The sequence below is a fragment of the Schistocerca nitens genome, chromosome 12 (assembly GCF_023898315.1).
Source record: "Schistocerca nitens isolate TAMUIC-IGC-003100 chromosome 12, iqSchNite1.1, whole genome shotgun sequence".
Taxonomy (NCBI): Eukaryota; Metazoa; Arthropoda; class Insecta; order Orthoptera; family Acrididae; genus Schistocerca; species Schistocerca nitens.
The window spans coordinates 153,197,405-153,223,727 of record NC_064625.1 but is presented as its reverse complement, the minus strand read 5'-3'; the positions used below and the strand labels follow the sequence as shown (position 1 = coordinate 153,223,727).

The 26,323-nt window shown below is 39.5% G+C and overlaps 1 protein-coding gene across 1 annotated transcript in view; it reads right to left on the bottom strand.

Annotated features, from left to right (window-relative positions):
* LOC126215023 (cullin-2-like) overlaps nucleotides 1-26,323 on the bottom strand; it is a 128,986-nt gene that overhangs the window by 8,037 nt on the left and 94,626 nt on the right. Inside the window, exons 9-11 of the mRNA XM_049941645.1 lie at nucleotides 24,138-24,266; nucleotides 22,265-22,456; nucleotides 2,641-2,910 (exon numbers count right to left, since the gene is read on the bottom strand). Of these exons, the coding sequence (XP_049797602.1) occupies nucleotides 2,641-2,910; nucleotides 22,265-22,456; nucleotides 24,138-24,266 (591 nt within the window). The remainder of the gene's footprint in view (nucleotides 1-2,640; nucleotides 2,911-22,264; nucleotides 22,457-24,137; nucleotides 24,267-26,323) is intronic.

Sequence of the window (26,323 nt, the reverse complement as noted above, 5' to 3'; positions counted from 1 at the left end):
TGTCTCTATGAACATACCAACGCTTTCGTTTGTTAAGTTACAGCATCTTTGTTTTTAAATAATCCAGTTAATAAGATGTAACTGATATTTTCTAAATAAATGTTCTATTTATGGACTGCGAGCCACTGTATCTTTACTTTTCGAAATGCCCTCGTATTTTGTTTTCTTAAGAGGGGTGAGGGTGGGGAAGGTGGATGGATAGCAGTGCACAGGTGGGGGAGAGAAGAGCTCTGTCTGGCGGAGCGTGCACCACGACAAATCTGCGAAGTGCAGAGTTGGGAGGCTGTAGAGGAGGGGAGGGGCACGACGGAGTGGAAAAGAAGCAGAGGATGGGGACAGACCAGTAGACGCGTTGGCATAGTGGTACATAATGAGGGTGAGGGGATGTGAATAGGGGGAGGTGACAGGACAGATCGAATGGAAACTTGTTGGGTGGAGGGTGTGAGGACAATACGTTACCGTAAGTTGAGACAGGGATAATTTCAGGAGCAGAGAAGGTGTTTTAAGTATAATTCACATCTGTGCAGGACAGAAAAGCTGGTGGTCCGGGTTACAGAGTAGCCATAAAAGTCAAGCTCGTTTTGTTCAGCAGCTCATTGTGTCACAGGGTGGTCTTTCACACTCTTGGCCACAATTTGGTGGCGGCTGTTCATCCTGATGGACAGTCGGTTGGCACATGCTCTTGGCCACAGTTTGGTTGTGGCTTTTGGTTGTGGCTTTTCTTTTCGTCCTTGGGAGTCATTCCAATATAAAAAGCTGTACAACAGTTTCAGGAGAGCCGGGACACGACACGCCTGCTTTCACAGTTGGCTTCGCTTCCACTGAGGAGGTTAAGCCTGGGACAGAGCTGCACACTACCAAACAGCACTCTTCTCTGCCACCACCCACACCCTGATAACCTTCCCCCTTCTGCATGCCACTCTGGCTTGCTGCTTTCATTCATTGTCCAAGCTACATTCTGGCCAGAGCTTTCAGAGATAGAGGTCACGTACGCTTGAAGTGTTTGCGTTTTCTTTCTGATGAAGGCTAAGCTCGAGGTGTAACAGTCTTTTTGTTGTGCCTGTCTGCAAGTCAATAACCTGTCATCTTTATGGTGAGTAACAATGTATCCTTTTCATAATACTGTCTCATAAGAAGGAAATTTGAAACGATTTCAAAAACTGTACAGTATTACCCTCATGTCCTAGTGTGCAAAAACTTGCAATACTAGTCTTCTTGAAAGTCTGAAGTAATATGAGGCTAAAGAGGAATAGATTCAAAACGGCAACATGTATTACAGACAACAGAACAGGAAAGTAAAAGAAATAATAAAATACTGTCAGTAATGCCCAGAAAAAGGAGAGTAGGAATGGCAGAGAAGGTAGATAAAATGGGAAGATGGTCGTTGAAGGGTAGCTACTTAATGTGGATAGAAGTAGAGGAGGCACTGAAGAACATGACAACAGGAAAGGTGCTGGGTTTGGATGAAGTAAGTGTGGAAATGACCACAGATGGGGATACAGTGACAGTACAGATCATATGAGCTGTGTGGAAGAAAATGAGAACTCATGGAGACTGCAAGAAGGAATAATTGTGCCTGTGTTCAAGAAAAGAAAACAAAACCTGGCAGACGGTGGTAAGGCAGCGGAGAGAAGAGTACAGCTTCAGGCTAGGAAGGTCCACAGTAAATCTCATATTTGGGGAGGGGGTTACAGCTGCAAGTATACCACAGGAACGTACTGATGATCTTCTCGGCTTTAGAGGAAGCGTAAGACACTGAAGGAATCGAGAAAAAGGGATTTCGTGAGTTGAATGAGTGTGGGAGGACACACAAGAGGATAGTTGGAGGGGACGGGGGGGGGGGGGGGGGGGGAGTGGAGAGGGGGGGAGATTCCTGATGAATCAACATTAAGGAAAACCATGTGGATTTCTTTCTGATACTAGAAGGATCTGAAAAGTGTCTGACACTATGTAACCATCTTATATAGATAGCAGTGGATAAAACAATGGACATGTTTTTTGTTTTTATTTACAACCTGTTCCATTATACTATTTGTAAAACTACACATATGTACTGTGTGAGTGTGCATATGTAATAGAGTGAAGTATAATGTTTGTGTTGTATGACGATGAAGATGCGAGAAGGGAGAGGGTGAAACAAAGTGGCAGCACACAATCTACTCCTGATGAAAAGCACAAAGGGAACAACCAAGCTTAACATCCCCATCCGATGGACAGATCCCCATAAACAATGTCACATGCCCTCACTTCATGAGATGTTGTGGAGATATTTGGTATTTAAATCAGGACAATGGCACAAAGTCTGGTGATCAGGAACTTAACAGCATCACACCTCATCCCCTTGCCAGCCAAATACCAGCAGTGAACATTTTTCCCATCTCCAGAATATTTATTTACCCTGGAAAGGTTAAAGCAGCTGGGGTCTGTCTTTCATCTAACACAGAATTTTTCATACTTTACATTCATTATGTGTTATAATGAACCCCAGTTAAGTTTCATCACAGGTTTGAGAGATTAATTTAGTCAAGAATTCTGAGCGACAGGTCATTAGACATGTCATGAGATAACAAGCCAGACAGACAGTTGAAAGAAGCATAAAAATTACAGAATGTGGACTCTATTAAACAAAACGGTACTCACCTCCTCAGGGGGATCTCTCTGTGTTGGTGCACCGAGACGGAACTTGATGCGCTTGTTAGAAAAGTCGGTGTTCAGCCTGAAGACGGCACCCTCACTGTCGACATCTTTCGCTCCTTCGAGCAAGATTATGCGGGACTCTAACAAGCTTATACAGTGGCGACGGAACTGATCTTCGTTGAGTTCCAATGCGACACACGCTTCACGACAGACGATTCTATCCGATCGTTCGAACATCAGCAGCAGAGCTAACTGAAACGCCTGCATTGTTACCTGAAATAACAATGTTAAATGAGTTCCACAAATACGTGAATTTAAACATCAAAATCAGATTAAATACACAAAAGTTGAGTAAAATTTTCTCGTAATCTGCGACATATAAACTTACAGAGTTTATTTTAGTGTGTAATGATTTATATATAGTACAACAATGAAATTTTAGGATGGAAGCAACAAATAGTTCATTTCATAAACATAGTTATTCAAGCTTCAACTTTGCATGAACTGGTGGAAAACTACAAATTCTGCAATACTAATCAAAATTCAATAGTAAATTAAATTTTTTTCTTTGCAGTGATAAATAATCCACCAAAGTTGCCAACCGGTCCCAACTGGGCCACATATTTGAGGCACTGATGCATACAAAATGAAGCAGTTGCTTTCAGAAACAGAACCTTCTGCTCCAAACTGCTTCTGTACTTAAAGGATAAAAAATATCAACTCGGTATCACTTGTATTACTAGAGCTGGACGAAGTATTAAAGTCCAAACTTGTCAATATACTAGTAATGAAATTGGAGTTTTATGCAGTATGTAATCCCACATTAGTTGTAACTACTACTTATTTGAATAGCAAATGACAATATGTCTCGGTCAAAAATAGGCTTCCCACTATCAATCTGCTGACCTATCTTTTTCATTATTATGAATAATTACTTGCCCCATTACATAGATGATTCAGTTATTCGTCATAATGATGACACTACTTATCACAAACCAAGTCATTTAAAACAGATAACACAAAAATCTCTCAAGGATGTTTTGAACTGGTTTACCACTAATAGACTTCTACATAAAATTACAAGGAAACAGAACGGCTAGTCATGAGGAAAAACAACCAGTCCTGCAATAGACAGCTTAAAACATCAAAATCCTATTCCTAGCTTTCAGAACTGTTAGGTATCTCCTCAGGGGAGAAAGATGGACAGGTTGGAGAAGATTAGAAAGAAGTAAAAGGTTACTCAGGCCACAGTTTGAGGAGGACCTATCTGCTTTCAGAACAAGGGGAGATGATGATGAAGGGGAAAGTATCAGAGAGAATGAAAGATTAAAGACAGTATGTGACTGCATTCAAACAATCAGAACAGAGAAGTTTAGTATTCTATTATGCCAATACTGACTTGGAGGCGAAGACTTTAGCTTTACACGAGTCTGGACCTTCGGACCGTGCCTATGTGAAGCACCTGTGGTAGACACGTCAGGAATGCCCTCTATCACGCTGGCATATAACCTCTGGTAAATGGCTTTAAAATCTCTCGTGGCTCACCGAGCCGTCACTGATTGTCATTTACAAAGCATTCGATCACACACACTGACACTACCAGTACAATGACCTAGAATTAAATCGGATTACATTTTCGAATTCTCTCTCAGTACTAAAGGCTCGGCACGGTGACGACGTTGGCACATTACTGGTTCGCAGTATTTCTACAGATCTACTTCAGTACTCTACTAGCTGACTGCTCTGTCTCTAACTCTGGAATCTCATGTTACTGCAGTTTCACTCTTTTGACTTGTGACTACTGCTGTTTCACTGCTCTAGGGCAGTCACCAGATGCAAGTATTTTTATTGTGACCAACAGAAAAAGAAGTAGCAGCAAAAATATTGTGTAAGCTGTAGTAACTAAAGCACAGAAGTTCTTAAGCTGTCAGATTGGTGCCAATGTGAATAATTTGTGTGTTCGATGTTATAAAAACTTTTTAAAATAAACTCAATTTTTTTTAATTCTGAAAGCAATGCAGTGATGATTATTTTGGGATGTTACAGCACACGTGTTTTTTAAATACAGCCTAGATATATACTTCTCTACAAAATCATTCCTACTTCTAGGTTTTCAACTGTGAACTCGGCTGTTTAATGCTGACAATTCTGTGTGTGACTGTGGGTAATACATATATTCATGTATACATAATCCTGGAGAAGTCACAATCATAAATTAATTAAAAATAATCCTGTATAATTCCCTGTCAGTAAACTTTGTCATTACCCTTATTCCTCAAATTTTAAATGATTATTTTGCAAAACATTCATTTCCCCAGAAAAGCTGGCCATACTCTATATGCTCTTCTGTACAGCAAGTACATACAGAGTAACTTTTCGATTTTACATTTTTCACAATTTTACACCATAAATTCTCAGCCACCCATTAAAAACCCGTAAAGTCCATGATAAAAATATCCAAATTTTACAATTCTTCCTAGTAAGGTTTAAGTTCTTGCTCAATGTCTCACTCGACTTAGTCTCACTTTCTTCCTATTGACATTTGGCGTGACTCAATAAGTTGTAAGTGGCACAAAAGAAAGCTGGTTTGCACCAAACGTGGTGGTGCGAAGTGTTCCGGACTGAGCCAATACATGGTGAAGGGGCCCAGCCACCACCTTTTCTTGTGCCACATATAACTCAATCTCATCTTTTTGCATTTAATTCCGAAGTACAGTATTCAGTAACAATACCTTTCAAATTCAAACACTGAGTTTCAAAGTATACGCTCGGTCATAATGGAGGAAACATCGTCCATTTCTGGCTAGTGAACTCTTATCTACTATCACCCAGTAGCCAGCGCAGCCACCACACCACAAGTAAAATGAGCTCGCCTACTGGACGTGTGGAGAGAGGAATGGCCTTTCGACGACAGGAGTGCAGGCAGGGTGAAAGCAGGATGAAGAGCTGAAAATATACTTTTTGTGCAGACGATGTTCTATGACAGAGACGTCACACCAGAAATAGAGTGAGGGTTTTGCAATAGCACATTTTAAAGACTTGTGTGTTCAAATGTGACACGATACAATTGCGACAACTACATACACTACTCGAGTATACACTTTACATGACACACATCACACTCTGTAAATCGTAAAGATTGGCAGCAGTGATAAGAGGGCATGAAACTAAACTGTAGCACCTGAGATTTCTTTCAAATTTACGTTTTACAAAATGTACAGAAATTCACCGAGTCGACTCGTAATACGGTTGTAGCGTCAAATGGGGAAGTTAACTAATTTTTTTTTAAGTCTCCGTTTCTCTCGTCAAACCTAAAATAACACGTTAACGATGGTGAGAATATGAAGTGTGGCTCGTAAGAAAAGCATTAAACAATAACAGCTATGGTAATAAGTATGTCATTAAGCAGATGTCTGCATTTCTGCTTAGCTGCTGTGATGCTTTTGGTTTAATTCAACCTGTCCATCAATTTTTGCTTTTTTTGCCTGTGAGCACAAAAGATGATCTCTCGTGTTTCAACTGCATCATTTGTGATTGTAGCATGTCGAAAATAGCTCAATTATCTTGTATCCAGATACCAATTTCAATTTTTTGATGAGCTTTAACTTGCTGTTACACATCTGTAATTTTTTAAGAAATGATTAAGCCCGTTACCACAAATTATTTATAAACATTGTATTGTACATTTAATTTCCTTCCTTAGACAGACTTTATACAAATTATTGGAGGGGCTTCCAATTTTTAATCATGTGCTATTTACATGTGTTTTTGCTCATATTATGGGGGGTTTTAACATTTTCCTCGATTCTGTATTTTCCTGATTTTGCGTTTTTTTTATGCCTGGACCACATGAAAACATAAAATAGGGCTTTCACTGTGGTACTGTTTCAGTATTACAGCATCCATAAGACATAACAGCGTTTCCTCATCTCAACTTGACAGTTAGGTGCCTCTCAGCCTGTCCCTAATTTATGACCTTCCCAAAATAATGCACGTTTCCTCCCTGAGAAATTAACTAGCAGTTCTGAGAGCTGAGAGCTAGGAATACCATTTTCACTTTTAAAAAAGTAACTATTGTCAGTACAGTGCAAGCTTACAGTGATGTTCCAGCTTAGCCAAAGCACTGAACTTTTTTTTGCTAGTGGTTACCTTTGAACTGCTGGATGGGTAGTTCTGAGGTTCAAGATGAGTGCGAGAAGAATAAGATGGCCAGCAGATGAGCAGTAGGCAAGGAACATGTGGGGAGAGTAGCAGTGGTGGGGGTGTGGGCTGGTGCAGTAGGGGAAATGCCGAGCGCTACAGGGAGTGCCATTCTAAACCGAGGCCTACGCTCACATATTTTTCAAATACTAAACGGAGCTCCTCCATGCCCACACTTGAATGGTGGCCATTCCAAAAGATCTACTATCACCTTTGCTTTGATTAGTTCCTAAAAAGAATTTCGCTAAAAATGCAACAGAAGCAGCGGTTTATTTTCGCCTGGCTTGTTAACATTTGTAACTTTCAAAAAAGCATCTTGAGTGGCAAATTTTGAGTAAAACCTACAATTCTCTTGTTGCAATGTTAAAATTTGCTTCTTTTGCCTACAAAGTGAAGGTTACACATTGTCGCTTCACTAACACGCTGTGCAGGTGCAACTGCGAGAGAATTTTGAAACAGTGGTTTACTATGTTTATTGAGCGAGGAACTGTGGAAAAGTAAAATCAAAAGCTTATGAAAAAGCACATCCTTGGCAGAAAATTAAATGTGTATTGTCTCTACTTATCTTTTTCCAAAATCCACACCATTTCTCATTTCACCAGCTACCGATTGGGCCTTAAAAATTACTTTATTTCATTGAAAAAGTCTGCAGTTATGGGAATAACACAGTAGATAATGAAGTTTTGCATAATAACCATATGGCAAAACACTCACCTTTGTGTGCTACCATTTGCCAAAATCTCATTTCGATATCTCAAACCACTTATGAATTATGAGGAATGTTGTGGATATTTCATTCTGGCACTTTCGTTGGTGTGCGTGACTGCAAATAAGTTTGTTACATCAGTTTTCTCGACATTGGTGCTAGACAAAAATATTCATTCAAGTTTAAAGAAAAATTCAGTATGTCAGCTGAATTTCATACACAGCAACATGTTGTGTAATATGCACCAAACGCAAAAACATAAGGATCTCTATTTTTCACTGAAAACGTTTTCGAATTTTGGGCAGTGTTTTACTTAAATGCAGGTATCACAATAACTGTCCATTAACAAAAAGATAGCCACATCAACATGAAGTGGACATGTAAAGCTATACGTAATACTCAAATGAAATTGTTTTACCGAATAGTTTGTGTGAAATCATTTGAAAAAGTCTGCAGGATGTGTGCCTTGATTCTGCCGTCGCCAACTGGCTGAAAGACGGTAAATAATGTTGGCCTCCTTTTCCAAACAAATGAATGAACTTGCCCAACATGGATGAAAATTGGTCACAGTGCTTCAGCCACCATATCTTGTGCAGACTCTACCACCATCTTTGCAGGAATGCGAATAGTGTGGTTACACTGGAGCAAAGAGTCCGTCAAGTGAATAAGTTGTACATTTTTTTATAATTACTTAATCTCAGACGAAAGTGTGTATTATGATGACTGCAAGTGTATCACAATTCACATCACCACAAAGTATTAAAAATCAGCCAAGTTATGTTGGTGTAGCTGAATTTTCTCATTGATCAACACACACTTATTACAGCAGCACTGTGATGGTTGAAAATATTTAGTTAGCTCTATCAGGTGTAAAAATCAGATATGTCTAAAGAACTACTCAGCTAGGAAGTTAGAATGGTGTCATATGGACTGAATATGTGAGACTCCAAATGGATTGGCATTAACTGATTTTTTGGCAATAAAGTCAAACAACTGTGAAACTCAGGGATAAAAACTATTATTTCAAAATTTCCTTCACTGACAATATATAATACAAGAAATCTAATGGAATTCTTACCTGTTAAGGCACATGGTCAATGTCAACAACAAATGCAATTACAGATGTGACCCTCTGCTTTCCAACCAACACAATGCCTAATTATTAACAAACTGTAATATTAAAAGTGGGTAGGGGCCTTACAATCACTATTTCGCTTCCTGAAAAGTCATTCTTTGCATGCTCCATTCATGAATGGAACTGAGAAATATTTGCCAACCATTCAGTTTTCTTCTAATTTTATAATTTCCTCAAGCAACCAAAACTTCTAAGTAAGTCACATAACACCTTCTGTTATGACTGTCAAGGACTATCTATATTCTATTCATAAAGTGTTTGGCTTTATACTTCAAACGCAACTGAACATGTCAGTTGCGTCTGCAAAAAAGTTGTCAAGTACTGTGGCTTAAGTGAAGTTTAAAAAACATTGTGAACAGTATTTATCTTCACATGACAGACTTTGGACTTCTACAATTACATTTATGATACGACATAATTGTAATTTATGCTATGACATGATTGTATTGGGACACATGTCAACAAGGACTGAACTCCTCAGTCACACAAAGTGAACCCTATCATAATCTCCAACAAATTACCATCACTGCTCAGACTATTCCACTAAAAAACATTACAAATTCATACAAGCAATTGCATGGTGGTGACATTAGCTTTCAGGATGCTTCAAACTGATAAATGTACCAATAATGAAGTGTACTTCAATACAATGTGACAAAAGGAGAATTAAAATTAAGAGAAATGGTCATAAAAATTTCAGTTTTGCAAAAGATGGTGAAGGACTTTGAAGAGAAGCTGAACTGAACAGAATAGTTCTCAAAAAGTGGTTATACACTGAAGTGCCAAAGAAACTGGTATAGGCATGCTTATTCAAATACTGAGATATGTAACCAGGCAGCGCTGCAGTCGGCAACATCTATATAAGACAACAAGTGTCTGGTGCAGTTGTCAGATCGGTTACTGCTGCTACAATGACAGTTATCAAGATTGAAGAGAGTCTGAATGTGGTGTTATAGTCAGTTCACGAGCGATGGGACACAGTATCTCCGAGGTAGTGATGAAATGGGGATTTTCCTGTACGATCATTTCACAAGTGTACCACGAATACCAGGAATCTGGTAAAACATCAAATTTCAGACATCGTTGCGGCTGAAAAAAGATCTTGCAAGAACGGGACTAATGACAACTGAAGAGTATTGTTCAATGTGACAGAAGTGCAACCCTTCTGAAAACTGCTGCAGATTTCAATGCTGGGCCATCAACAATTGTCAGCGTGTGGACCATTCAACAAAACACCATCGACACGGACTTTCGGAGCCGAAGGCCCTCTCGTGTAGCCTCGATGACTGCACGACACAAAGCTTTATGCCTCGCCTGGGCCTGGCAACACCGACATGGGATTGTTTATGACTGGAAACATGTTGTCTGGTCAGACAAGTAATTTCAAACTGTATCAAGCAGATGGACGTGTACTGGTATGGAGACAACCTCATGAATCTATGGACCCTGCATTTGAGCATGGGACTGTTCAACCTGGTGGAAGCTCTATAATGGTGTAGTGTGTGTGCAATTGGACAGATATGGGACCCCTGATACATCTAGACAGGCGACACGTGTGTAAGCATCCAGTCTAATCACCTGCATCCATTCGTGTCCATTGTGCATTCCGACGGACTTGGGCAAATCCAGCAGGACAACACGACACCCCCGTGTCCAGAATTGCTACAGAGTGGCTCCAGCAACACTCTTCTGTATTTAAACACTTCTGGGATGCCTTGCAATGTGCTGTTCAGAAGAGATCTCCACCACCATGTACTCTTATGGATTTATGGACAGCCCTGCAGGATTCATAGTGTCAATTAACTCCAGCACTACTTCAGACATTAGTCGAGTTCACGCCACATCCTGTTATTTTACTTCTGCATGCTCACGGGGGCCCTACACGATATTAGACAGGTGTACCTGTTTCTTTGGTATGAACACTGACAAAAGTAAAATGAGTGTAATAGAATTAAATAGTGTGACACTGAGGCAGCTACATCAGGAAACAGGATACTGAAACTAGAAAATGAGTTTTGCTTTTTGTACAGCTAGAAAACTGAAGACAGCAGGGGAGAGTCCAAACGGCAAATATGTTAACATCTATACATATTCTAAATTAAAGTCCCCTGCAGCATATTTTTGTCTGCATTTTATGGCTAATCTCTGGAACTACAGTAGGGATACTACTTCACAAGGAAGGTTTGTGTATATTACTACATATTATAACCAAGTCATCTGGGCATAGATCCTTAGGGCTACCAGTGCGAATCTGGGGCGGCCACTTGTGAAACACAAATTGAAAGATTGAAAAGTTATATACAAGTGGGATATGAACAATAAAAAGAAGGGAGGAGAGAATTAAGCTTCTAAAATGTGGTGCTACAGAAGAATGCTGAATATTAGGTGGGAACATCAAGTAAGTACTGAAGAGAGACTGAATCGAATTGGGGAGAAAAGTTTTTTGTGAGACAACTTGACTACAAGAAGAGTTCGACTGAGAGGATACGCCTTGAACATCAAGAAACGGTCAATTTGATAATGGTGGGAAGTGTAGAACAAGTTGAATTGTACACAATGTTGCTCGAGTACTGTACGTATGTTGGAATGGATCAGAGTGCAGAGATGGACAGACTTACAGAGGACATGACAGCAATTTAAAAAGTTTGTGGAATCACCACTAGATGTCAGAGCTAATCCAATGAAACTTTCACATAATAAGAGATCATCTTTTATGTGTCAGCTATGTGAGTACAGATCTGTACTGCACGATGTCTCTCTGTTGTTGTTCCCATCTGGTGGTTTGTGATGACATGATAAGAGATTCCAGCTGTGATTAAGTAGTAGGGGCTACATTTTTAAAAAAAGGTATGAAAGCAAATGAAATTCATGCCAATTTTCAGAACATACTGGAGGGCTGTGCTAGTTGATATTCAGCTATTGCTAAGTGGACAAACAAGTTTAAATCTGGCCAAGACAGCTTTGATGATGATCCATGAAGTAGTCAGTCGAGATGTGCCACTATTCTAGAAATTACTGCAAAAGTGCATAAAATGGTTACGAAGGATTGCCAACTGATAATGCGAGAAATTGCTATCACTGTAGGGATGCCATCTGAATGGGCATACCATATTTTTACAGTGGAATTAAGATATGAGAAAATTATCAGCTAGATGGGACCTTATCTCAGGATCAGAAACAGATTAGACTGGAAATGTCGAACAACATCTGACCAATTTTCAGAGTAAACAGAATATTTTTTTGCAGTAGTTTGTGACTACAGATGAAACCTCTCAGACAAAACAACAGTTAAGGCAGTGGAAACACGTTGATTCACAGCCACAAAAGAAATCAAAAGCAATACGGTCAGCCAGAAAGGTCATGACATCTGGTTTCTGGTGTGCAAAAGGAATTCTGCTGACAGATTTTCTTCCCACCAGTCAACCAATAATGGAACAATACTACACTAACCTCCTGAATCACTACACTGAAAGATAGGTGAAAATGCCCTTGTTTGGCAAGGAAGAAAGCCACATTTCATCAAGACAATGCACTGCCACAAACAAACATTGCCATGGCAAAAATACAGGTACATGGACTAAGATACAAAATGTTGCCACATCCACCTTAAGTCAACTGGTTTGGCTGCATCAGACTTCCATCTCTTCCCCGACCTCAAAATTTTCCTTGGTGGATGGAGGTTCTCTTCAGGCAAAGGACTGGCTGCTGAAGTTGATAGGTATTTTGCAGGTCTGGAGGAATCTAATTTTCGAGGTGGGATCAAGGAATTGGAACATTGGTGGACCAAGTGCATAAATGTACACGGAGACTAAATTAAAAAATAAAAGTGTTTCACTGACGTAAAGTCAAACAGTGGAACCTTCAGTTTGGAAAAGGATAGATTGGTAAAGATGACCCATTGAGTTGCAGACAGGCACAGTGAAAAGACTGTTACACATTATAGCTTTCGGTCAATGCCTCCTTCAGCATTCACACAAGCAAGCACACATGACCACAACGGTTGGAGCTGCCAGTAGTACCAGTCACCTGTGTGTGAATGTGTGTGTGTGTGTTTTCTTTGCTGAAGAAGGCTTTAGCTATAATGTGTAGCAGCCTTTTCGTTGTGCCTCTCTGCAACTCAATGAGTCATCTTTACAGTGAGTAGCAATCCACCCTTTTCGTAATACTGTTTCACTGAGGTAAGTCATGCCTTTCTATTCCACTCCAAGAATTCTTCAAAACCACCCTTGTAGAACAGTGTGAAAAGCTGTACCACCAAACCACTCTTGAGAATGAAGATCACAATCACTAAAATGGTCAATAGAAAATAAAGATCCCTGATTAGGACTGCTCAGACAAGACTGCTCTTATTAAAACACATTTTTTGTTTATAATATGTTCACTTTCTTAAACAAACAAAAAATGTTGTTAAGTTACTTGGCTATATATCTCTTCCTCAGAAGAAGCACTTTCACCTACACCCATAGCAATACAATTAAGATAATTCATTTCAACTGCCCAGAAACGAAAGCACTAATTTGTCAGCATTAGGCATTTATACTTACTCTGGAGTTAAGTAAAACACAAGCCCACGAAATCTGCAGGTTACTGAACAGCTAAGGGTAACTGCATACGATCTACAGATACAATCAGTAAAGATTATTACGCTGCGAAGCTACGGAGACTTATAAAAGTACCAGGAATTTGCAGTACAGCTACAGGAACTAGTGAGCCACTGTCAAGATGCTCTGATGCTTCTCTACACTGCTGCACACATTTAACACTATTGGAGTAATTGGGTCAACATTCTGAGGTCGTTCTCGAAAGGTGACAGCATTCCAATCACAAATTGTGAAAGAAATTCAGCGTATTCCTAGCTACTGAATTACCTGTCAGTTTATCCTCGGGGGTAGTTACAATGTCGAAGGATTCGGTCACCATACTGGCCTGTCCTGCAATTAGTTTCTATTGGGACACCTGAAATACAATTTGCACGGACACAGTCACAACACTGAGGTAATCCAGTATCACATCTATCTCCTAGCAGAATAATTTTCTAAGAATTCTGACTGTCCACATCTGTTTCCCAACATGCCTACACTGGAACAGGCATGCGTTAAAATAAACCTTGGCTTTGAGGCCTGAGATAAAATATAGCCACAGTCTTGTAGGGAATAGTGATTAAAAAAAGTGCAAAAGACCATCACTCCACATTGTTAGACATCACTACAAAATGAAAAAAGGCTGACACACAAAAATGATGGATTTAACCCTTAAGTACTATGGACGTTGAAAAGAATACAGTTATTACGAAGGGGTCCCTCGGACCACAATTTTATTTTTTATATACAAAACCACTGTTTAGGTGATATAAATATTCATGACTCCTTGTCATTCATTACACTTCTTGTACGTAGACTATATGAAAATTTTAATTTTTTAAAACTATGCAGGATATAAAAGACAACAAAATCTGCAGTGTATGTTGATTGTACATATTACAGATAGTTACCTCTGTACTCCCTCACAGATTATCAACAGGGAGATAATATTACAGATTCACAACATATTTCAGTTATGATAAATTATATGTGAAATAAACTTTGAGTTGACTACTCATCAGTTCAACGTAGAGCAACTATTGCACTCCATATTTCTACGAAGGGAGAAACTTCACCACATATTAATTTTAGAAGATGAATAGAAAGTAATTACATATTGTTAGGAGGCCCTGAATCTTATTTTCATCACTTTCAGTCTGCATGCACATCCTGATGATCTTCCTTGGAAACTCCAAACAAATCAGAACACCATATTGTTGACAGTGATATATAGTTTTTCTCTTCAAATGAGGGGAGAAAAATGCACGGTTCTTCACTTTTCAAACAATTCTTCTTCATTTTTCAAACAATTCTTCCTGTGTTTGAGGCTAACAGCTCTAAAATAGCAGGGTTTTCTCCTCAGCTTTTTGTCACCAGTCAAGTCCAGGCAACTGCAAGGCGATGTGTTATCTTGTTCTAATGTTAGTTGTTAGCTTTTGTTTTTTCCATTGTCACCAATTGTCACATCTTCATCATTTATAGTTTCCTCCCCTGAATTAGTGTCTCAATCACTAAATATCTTGAAATCAGGGTCATTGTCACTGTCATAAAAGTCTTCATCTGAGAATTCGTTAATCCTTCTTGAACATCCACAGCTGTCTCGTGTAAAACAGATTGTATACAAGGTCCTATTTTCCCACCATGGAGAAACATTCAACAAAAAATTATATGTTCCAGAGACATATTAAGTCTCAACTTTATTTATGACAATGAGTACAGGCTGAAGTAACGAATTAAAATTTGTACCACAGCTGGGTTTTGAACCCTGCTCTAACCACTGCACCACCCTGGCACTGCAACTAAAACGCTGCACGGGTTACCCTAGTATGTCTCCCTCAATAATACAAACTCCAGTTCATGCCTCGGCCCATCTTGATGTTCGTTCCATTTCTTAACTTGTATCAGTATTTCAAGAGCTCTCCAACATTGGAATAGCACCTTAGCATTGAATGAAATGGGGATACCCTGGTTGAACCTCAGGTGTAGGTGATATATTAAGCAGATGAGACTGTACTTTCCAGAGAGATATTCACTATCATAGACAAAGTTGAGATTTAATATGTATCTGGAACATATAGTTTCATCTGATTAATATATCACCCATGCCTGAGGTACAGGCAGGATTGTCCCCATTTTGTTCAATGCTAAGGTGCTATTCCAATGTCAGAGAGCCTCTGCTATACTGATAGGAGTTAAGAAGGGAATAAACATAAAGACAGGCTAAATTGTGATTTGGGAGTTTGTATTAAGGCATGAGACATATTAGGGTAATCCGTGCATCTGTGTTAGCCACAGTGCCTAGGTGGCCTAGTGGTTAGAGTATCTGCCTAGTAAGCAGGATATTTGGATTTGAATCCCAGCCTTGAAACAAATTTTAATTCATAGCTTCAGTCTGTATTCATTATCATATTCCACATAAACATCACAGACAGACACTATGTACATCTGTGAGACGTCTCCAAGTAGAAAAATAAGAAACAAAATGCAGCAACAATGCAAGAGTTCTGGCACATGTATCTTACCACCCAACAGGGGTACTGAAAGAGTCCACTTTAGTCTTCAGGGGTGTGGGAAATATGAAATAAAAAAATTGAAGAGATCTGACAGATTATGCATAATAGTTAAAGGTTAAGTAATTAAAAGAAAATTAAATACTGGATGTTCAAAAAAAAATTAAATAATGGATGTTCATAAGAAACAGTACGTAATTTAGGAGGTGGTAATATAGACAAATGCACCTTCAAATTCTCTTGCTGTTCTTTTACGATGTTAGCACTTTTCATAATCCATTCAATCAATTTGTTTCTTGCATTTACCTTTTCTTTGTAGACTTTGCCTTTCAACCATCACTACTGGCAAAAATGTAAGTGGATAAGGTGATGAAGAAAAGTTATCATTATTGCCTGTCCATCTTCCAGGGAATGTAATGTTTATATGGAGTTGCTACCTGATGAGTAGAACATGCAGGGGCCTCACGATTCTGGAAGAACAGAGCCATCTTGTAGCCTAAGGAATGTATATCAATAATACTGGAAGCTCACTTTCAAGAAAATCTGGGTAACAGGATCCTATAAGACAACGTGGTAAAACAACTGTTTTTCTTTCTCGTTCAATCTGGTAAGTCTCCACTGACCTGAGGCCCTGGCTGATTTTTCCAAACTCTGCCCCCTTTTCCTACACCTAACCAGCCCCTTTCTTTCACTGCTCTTCTTCACCCTCCAACCCTTCTGCCAGAAGAAGGAGCCACCAGCTCCGAAAGCTCACAAACTTTAATACAGTTATATTTGTAGTCTCCTGCCGCTGCTTAGTGAGCACATTCTTTATCGAGCCAGAATCATTACATTTTCACGAAATGATTATTTTTGTTGAGGCAATCAAGTGATTTTGTCTTTCATACCACAACACACATTTACAGAGAAGCATTATTGAAATTGTTTCCACAAAGGCATGTGGGTTCTGTTCAAACCACACTGTGGGGTATGAGTATCATCAATACCAACACAAGTAAAAGTGGCTTCACTGCTAAAAAGTATTAACGGATTGCTCGGCAATTTCTAATTGTACGGCAACAAAATTTCGATTGTCTGCCTTCATCTTCATATCGAAGGTGTCGGATAACCTATAAATGTTGGGGGTGGTCGTGACACGTACATACGTAATGTCCACCTTATTCTTGTACGTGTAACACTGATACGTGTAGAAATTCTGTGTGCTCCCGTTGAAGGATCGAGAAGTTCTACCGACTGAATAATGTCTTCTACTTGATATACACACTTTTCACTTGCACGTTCACATGACATGACACACGGTTTAGAGAAAACACAAGTGAACTGTCTCGAGTTTGATACTCTGAGGTTATGAAATAGTCCACCAAAATCTCTACAAGTACCAGCAGTCTTCATTACATTACCTGTATCAAAATTTTGTATCAGCATGTTAAACATTTTTAAATATGAGGGGTGTTCAATAAGTAATGCACCACTTTTTTTCTGAAAGCTGATCGGTTTTATACACGATTCCAATACACCACGTTATTCGCCACTCTTCTGGCTGCAAAACCGTATTTTTTGACACAATCTCTGTTCGACGCAACAGCCTTACGCCACCTCGCTGGGACAATCCACGTGCTCACACGCTACCATTCTACTGGTTGACATCAGAGCCGACATCTTGCTGCAGCAGTAACCTTTCTATCGTCCGAGTACTGCTTCCTGCAAAGTGCATACTCAATTGGGACAAACAAACGGAAGTTTTATGATACGAGATCTGGACTTTAGGGTCGACGAGGAAGACCAGTCCAATGAAGTTGTCTGAGCTCCTCTCAGGTGCGCAGACTTGTGTGACACGTGGAATTGTGGGCAAACACAAGTTAGTTTGCATTTTTGTGGTGAGGAACATGCTTAATTGTTTCTTCATTTTCCTGAGGGTAGCTCTTCATTTTTCTGAGGGTAGCAGAACACAGTCGAGAGTAAACTGTCGCACTATGAGGGAGGACACGAAAATGGATAACCTGTTCAGAGTCCCACAAGATCGTTGCCATAACTTTGCTGGCTGAGGTTACGGATCTGAACTTTTCCTGCAGAGGAGAGGTGGTGTGACACCACTCCACAAATTGCCATTTCGCTTCTGTTTCAAAGCGATTAAGCCACATTTCATCGCTCGTGACAATGTTCCACAAAAAGATTGTCACGATCAGCCTCGTAACGTGCAAGCAATTCCACATAGTCTGTTCTTCGGGGCCCTTTACTGTCTTCCGATAGGTGGCGAAAAAACCCGGCAGGCACACACCTTTGAGCACTGCAACTGGTGGATGAGAGTGTCGGCACTACCAATAGAGGTGTCCAGTTGAGCAGCTAGGTGTACGATTGTGATCTGTTGATCACCTCAAATGAGAGGATCCACACGTTCCAAGACTGCAGCAGTCACAGCGTGACCTTGTTGCAATGGTGACAAACACCTTGCCCAACCACTCCCTTAACTTTTGTTCACCACTAGGTCTCCGCAGAGATTCTGTTAGTGCCTATTAATATCTGTGATGCTCTGGTCCCCCCCCCCCCCCCCCAAAAGAAACTTAATGAAAGTTCTCTGCTTGGAATGTACCTCCTTTACAGACACCATTTTGAAGGCTACGTACGGCCCTGCCACCTATCGGAACTGCGTGAAACTAGAGGAGCTGAAGCGAGAATATTTCCCGTGTCTACAACAAATTACACATTTTTTTCAAAACAAATTGATTGAGAGAAAAAAGTGGTGCTTTACTTATTGAATGCCCCTCGTACATGTGGCATGCTTAAATGATACAGCAGAATTGGCAGTCAGATCAAAATCACAGTTAACAAATACAATTATGTAAACTCGAGCACAACTTCAGAACTGTAGCTTCAAAATTAAACTGATGATTGTTAAATAAACTCGTAGCAGCTGGAGTACCGACATGCAAAACCAAAACTTATTTCTGTAACCAGCTGTATCTCAGTAACCAATAAAAATTGGGCATGTTATGTGGAATACTTTATTCAAAATGGTCTGTACTACCACCTCCTAAAAAGTTTACCACACCTTCTGAAGCACCCTGTGTTTGGGAACACAACGAAATCTGATTAAAACCTGCGCCTTTGCACTAATGACAAAAAGGTAAGGAAATCTGGAGAGGTGAGTGACTGCCATAAATGATTTCAATATTCCCTCATCTTGCAGGCCTAGGTAACTGCATATGGAAGAGATATATGCCTTGCTTCAAATGAAGATGTCATTCAAAGAAAATGGGAAACGATACAGCCGCCTTCTTCTCGACATACATAAACTGTCACATATGGCGGCCAGATAACTAAGACTTTTCCCTTTTGGTGCCACTGAGCAATGTAAAGTGTAGTTTTCGAGTGACTGCAAAGTGATTCAGCATCAACTGGACAGAATTAGGGCAGAAAAAAGTCATACATACACTCTGTCCTAATTTATAATTACACTATTCATCTCTCCTCCCATTAATGTAACTTTATATCTTTACCACTTACTCTGTCCTTCTCATCTCTGCATTGTGCCACAGTCTTAACATACTATTTCTGAACTACTGTCACTGATTCCTCACCCTTCATCTTTGTCTGTGCTTGTGTGTGTGTGTGTGTGTGTGTGTGTGTGTGTGTGTGTGTGTGTGTGTTTTGTTCTGGACCTTGCTTAGTATTCAGCAAAATAAGCATTGCTTTGAAAGCAATCAACAGTGCTACAAAAAGAGGCAGATTTGGTTCTTATCTTAGAAAGTTGTTTGCACTGTTTTAATTCATTGTTATGTCCAATTACAATAAAGCAGCTCGGCTGTATCCTGCTACTAGTGCAGGTGTGTGTGTGTGTGTGTGTGTGTGTGGAGGGGGGCGCACTCGCTCTGAGTGTAGTGTCGCCGCACACGTATACTTAAATCAACCAACAACTGCATCAGGGCGGGCCAGCCGCTAGAGGCCACCTGTTGGAAGCATGCATACGGCACGGTCTCTGTCGCATCACCTACTGGCGAATACCACCTATATATGTGCAGAGCAGTGCTGTCTCACCCTCACTATGTTCTTTTAGTTTGTACTGCTAACATCATCAGTTGTACTGTGTATTGCTTATGTTGCACCTTCTTTACGATTATTTTTGTCTCATTACGAGTGGAGTCACAAGAGGTTTATTCCCATTATTGTTCAGAGGTTTATGAATGAAGTCATATTTGAGTTACTTGAATTGGATTTGTGTATTACAAGGTATATACATGGACAAGAAAAAAAATCCTGGATTTTTTCTAGATTTACAGGTTAAAAGTACATTTTTTCCTTGTTAAGTGACAATATACATTCCCTTGGAGCTGTATAGCTTTGTACTTTGAATGGTAAAGCTTTTGTAGACCGTCATAGAACTTCCCAGCACTTTGGGAAATGAAACACAGCAAAAAACAATGCCTTTTGGAAAGGTATTTCATGCACGGCAACATGTACACTGCATATTTTTGTATTACAAAAGTATATACACGAATCCCACTATTACAGAACGGTAGTTTCCAAAGCACTGAATCGAGACTGCAGTGCTTTTGTCTGCCAATCGTAGCTCGTGTCGTATGATCCTGCCAACCCATGACAGCAAATATACAGAGTATAGGACATGTGATGTAGTCAGCCAATAATATCACTGTTAAGTAACACGAACACATAAATATGAAAAGTTAATGGTTACAATTAATGTACCTACAGTAGAGCTACAAAAAAAGTTAAGCTTTCACATATAATACTGGTTGTCAATTTATATATATACTTTTTCTTTCCTTACCCCCAGAGAGTACGGTTAGGAAGGATCCTAAGAGCATAGCTTAAATTGCAGCAGCTGAATATTTCTGGCAAACATGATCATAAAATTCATTGCTGTGCACTGAACATTTTGTGGGGTACGTGGCTGAATATGTTTCGTCAAGCATTTTGACTTTTCCACAGAAAAGACAATTACGTATAAAATTGCCCAAGAGCTCACCTCACACATTTTTTAATAATTATTATACTTTTTTCCATCATTACTTTATAATTTGTAATCTATGAAAAAAATGAAATATGAAAAACTAGCCCTGAAACTTGGTCTTCTTTAGAATGTGTTGCACTGTAAGATATATTAAACTCAAATGTGCCAGTAAAATTTTAAATAATGGCATAAATGGCTGGTATTCTAGCCCAATTTCTTCCTAAGTTGTTGTTTCTCAAAGTGTTTTAAGTTTCAAATAAGTCACACAATCCACGATTTAGGAAATTCATCGCACATTCTCCATAATTAATTTTGCATAAAAGGAATTTTTTACTTTGAAAGAATGCTGCTCTCGAACCACCGTTCACAATACTTTCCTGCGACCTGTTAGAAATATAAACAAGTTGTGACGCCACTCTCACGGAAAGCAGTTTGTTGTCACGAACTAATGAATAGCAAGCCTTTGAAATATTTTGCTGTCGACAGATGCTTGTGTGGGCACTGTGTTTTTTTGTTGTAAATGGCGTATTTTCGTAGCAACTACAGTTTTATTTTGATGTTATTCTCTCACTTATGTTTAATTCCTGTAATATTATTCTGCAGTAGTGGGCTACAGTAAAATTCTTTGTTAGAATATCAGCTTTTATCAGTCAAACTTCCCAGAATTCTAAAAAAATTCCTGTGTTTTTCACCGATGAAAAAACTTCCTGCGTTTTTCCCAGACCATATACACCCTGTATTACATGGATACTACATGACTGGTGATGAGGATGGGATCCAATCATGTAGTAACCACGTAATACACGAAACCAATTCAAATAACACAAATACGGCTTTGTTCATAAACCTCTGAATAGTAATGGAAATATGCCTCTTGTGACTCCACACATAACAAAACAAAAGAATCATACGGAAGGTGCAACATAAGCAATACACTGAACAACTGATGTGGGTTGTGCAAACTAAAAGAACATGCAGAGGGTGAGTCAGCACTGCTCCGCACGTATATAGTTGCGAGTCACCTGTAGATAGCATGACGGAGACCGTACCGTGCGCACATTCCCTACAGATGGCCTCAACTGGTCAGTCCGTGCTGATACAGTTGGTCGATTTAAGTACACACACGTAGCAATACTACACTCGGCTTAACACTCGCACGCACTAGTAGCAGGATAGATAGGTTTTGGCTATAGGACACCATTACCCCAAGAAACTTTCTCCACAGTAAAAAATGGCCAACATAAGCTAAATGTAATTGTAAACACAAGCAGCCATCCAACGACAAACCAGATGGTTTGAAACCAGTAGCACCATTACTCGTTCTTAATAAATAACATTATTAATAGTGGTCGGTTCCTGTTTTTACTTTACTCTCAGGATTAACTAGTACTTCCACACAGCACAGCCCCTTCACATCAGTTTTCAACAAAATTGCAAATAACTGATACTATGAGAACAAAGATACGAGCTGTCAGCTAGTACGGGCTTCGGAGAGGTACAACAGAAGAACTGGCTCCTTCAACTTACAACGTATGGCTTTTTGAGGTAGCCCAGGCGCACTTCTCCCTGGCACAGGTGGTACAGCCAGGTCAACTTCCTTCCGTTGAACAAGTGGCGGTAGAAGCTCTCGAAGGACTGCAGTCGCTTCTGCAGATCTTCCGGTGGAGCAAATGGTGAGATGGGAGCCGGGTTCAGCGGCCAGGCCCCTGCCTGCAACACCTGTGAAGGAGATTGCAAATGTCGTCCATCACCCACTCTGGAAAATGTGACAAAATGGTATGTATAGTTAGTGGAATATTCTTCATACTGGAGATGATCTATTTCCTCAGAAACAAAATGAAACCACATATGGAATATAATTTTGCCTATAAGATGGTGGCTCAGTAAGTATCAGCATTTAAGAACAGACTTTGTCATCGGCACAATTTGTCGTCGTAGTGCAGACGTGTGGCGGTCGGCTGTTAATCTAAACGGACTAGAAGGGGGTGGGGGTGGGGGTAGGGGGGGAGTGTGGTGTGGGGGAATAAATCAGCCCCCACCCACATTCTGCACATCAATGAAAGCAAAAGAGAAACACGGTTACAATATTGCTGAGCTCTTCTGGTGTGTAGTGATACATGAACCGCAGGACAGACCAGAATTAGTCTTTCTCCTCATTTAAAAATTAGGAGAGAAAACAAAGCTCTTAAAATCAATGCTGTGTACACAAAGCATTCAGTAACAACACTAGCGCAATTGCTTGCTGAGGTTGGCAGTGTCTTTAACGGCATCTTGCAGAACCACAGTTCGAAACACTTCCACCTAGAAGAGGCACATTCAAGTGTCCAAATAATACCATTGTGTTCCACCATCTGTTAGCTGTCATTACAGGTTAGTTTGGATTTGACACCCATTTCAGTATGTTATACTAGAGGTTTTATTGCGAATACAGAAAAGGTGTAGTATCGTTCAGTGATTCACTTTTTGCTTCTACCCAAGAAGATATGTAACAAGTTAATTTGATAGTGATCCTTCACCATCAAAGAAGACAGTTAGATACTGGTTCAACGAATTTAAAATTTGTGAAACATCCACTTTTGATTAACCACCAAAGATGGCTTGCTGATGTGGTTACACAAGAAACCATTCTAAATGCCCGCAACACGAAGCTCACAGATTGTCAAATGACAGTGGGCAATGTAGCAGAGGCTGTGAGTGTGTCTAAGGAAATATTGCCTGCACTATTTGTATCTTGGTGAAATGTTCATTAGTAGGAAGATTCTCCCACCTATATGAAACAAATAACAATGTGTACTACCACCGCACCTGTACTTGTGCCAAAATTTACTTGACAAGCCAGAGAGCGAGTCAACAATGTGACAGGGTGAGGCAAGTAGACAGCACACTTAAAAACAAATTGCCTTGCTGAGACAAAAATAATGAGTACTCTCTCAGGAAAAAAATGTCACCAGTATTCTGATTCAGAACTGATTTTATTCACTTGCTAAATTCATGGGAACCAATTTATGTCAAATGTTTTAATTTTGATTAAAATCCTTTAATTTCAAACGTGAAGGTAGATAGCTTAAAATAATTCTGATGTTGATATGGACACACTCATTTACGGCACATGTATAACTAAAAATTATCGAAGATTTGTGCTCTCTCGACATTTGCAATTACATGTATCCTGTTTCATGAATATGATTCCATGGATAAATAAATAAAATAGAACCACCTCCTCTCTCTCTCTCTCTCTCTCTCTCTCTCTCTCTCTCTCTCTCTCTCTCTCACACACACACACACACACACACACACACACACACACACACCATCACAATCACTACTACGAAAACACAGATTCACTTTCCGTGATAAAAAAAAAAATGGTAATACCGCTTATAAATTCAGAATCAATTACCTGCACAGAAAAGGATGCAGAACCTGGTGCTGGCGGTATTGCATCTTCAAACTTCCGATTCAGATCACTCGACACGGAGACGTCCAAAAACATTCGGTGAAACTTGCTGGTAAATTCACACCCACAGCACTGCAAAAAATACATTATTACAAAGAACAGTTCGTCAAGTCTTGCAACTGAAATTTATGACAAAATCTTCCTCACAATCTTGCAAACACATAGTAAAGTGAGTCCAGTTAAAACATTTGGTACTGGGCTGCTCTGCGTTACGAATACATACAGTTTTACTGGTTTAGATCAATGGGAAAGTTAAAAATTGTTATCGGACAGTAATTAAAACCCGGGTCTCCTGCTTACTACAGAGAGATGCTGACCACCGAGCCATCCGGACGCAGTCATCACCACAACTGCACAGACTACCCTAGCGTGCCTCCCTTCGATTATGTAAGGCTGTTCACACAGCTCTGTCTCACTTCTCTACATCACCAGTAGACACACAAGGACAACTTTGCTATGTCTAACGAAACATCCACTTTCAATAGTACACTTACGCTACTCATAAATGGTAGGCCTACTGGGAGAATCTTTACCATACTACGTATGAAAACTACATCGCAGAATTGTTGTTGGCCGAGACTCTTCAAACCGAAACACACAGCGAGCACTCTTGAGACTGGTAAAGGCAGCTATCTTTGATGCAACTGCCATTATTTTTTGTGGTGGAGCGATTCTGTACTAGAGTACCACATGAGTCAAAACTTGTTCTACTTTCCTTCAAGATGACACCTAACACTAAGTCTGTAAGTCATATGAATAAGCTCATACGAATTTTTTAAGTTGTAAAATTCTTTTTGATACACACAGTATTATTAGTGTCACTGCTAATAGTAACTCTTCCAAACTAAGAATCTGACAGTAGTGATAAGCCTATTAGACATTAAAATATGAAACTTTTGCTTTACGTTTCATGTACAGTATACAATCTGAGTGTAAAAATCTCCTTTTCACTGTCGTGTAAATTAGAATGACTGGGTTTCAGTAACATTTTAAATAAGGATAGAATCTAAAAACTTATTGCTCATATATAAACATTAATAATAGTTGTCCGCCCTGATAGCCGAGTGGTCAGCGTGACGGATTGCTGTCCTACGGGCCCAGGTTCGATTCCCGGCTGGGTCGGAGATTTTCTCCACTCAGGGACTGGGTATTGTGTTGTCTTCGTCATCATTTCATCCCCATCCAGCGCGCAGGTCGGCCAGTGTGGCGTCGAATGTAATAAGACCTGCACCGAGGCGGCCGGACCTGCCCCGCAAGGGGCCTCCCGGCCAATGACGCCAAACGCTCATTTCCATTTTCCATTAACAATAGTTGTACAAATTAATATCATAAATTGTATTCACATATACACATAAACATACATTAATAGTAGATAGACAAGTTAATAACAAAAACTGTATTTTAAAAAATGGAAAGATAACAGAAGGAAACACTTATAAGTAAGATTTGAAACCACAATCAAAAGTGTATCAACAAAAAACATTAATAAATCATGTGACTCATTTCAAAACAGAATAAAAGATGATGGAAAGATTGGAAAGTGGGTTTATTATTTTTACATTTATTCTAACACTATTTTTGTTATTAATTTGTCGGTCTACTTTTAATATACTCTTAACACCACTACAACTGTTCAACTATGACGTCTGGTGGCATGTATTTGTAGTTAGTTTTTGAATGCCCGCCTTCAATTGTGCGTCTATGACAATGACTGTCATTTTGTGTGACAATACTATGTATTAAGGCATTTATTTTTACTCCTGATGTCATGCCTACTTCGTGCTTGTACTTTCATGGCAATTATGTTTCATTTGGCAGTTAAGTGGATAAAAAGGGATTAAAAACTGACACTAAAAACTACAGGCCAATATCATTAACCTCACCTCAGAACTAGGCAAATTGTTAGAGAGAGTAATACCAAATCAAGTTGAATCATATTTCACCAAACACAATGTGTTAAACAACCTACAACATGGATTTAGAAAAGGGAGATCTACTACAACAGCAGTAGCATCTTTTATACATGAAATATTAAATAAGCTGGACAAAAGTGACAAGGTAATAGGCAGTTTCCTAGATACGAGTAAAGCCTTTGATACTGCGAATCATACCATTCTCCTGTGTAAGCT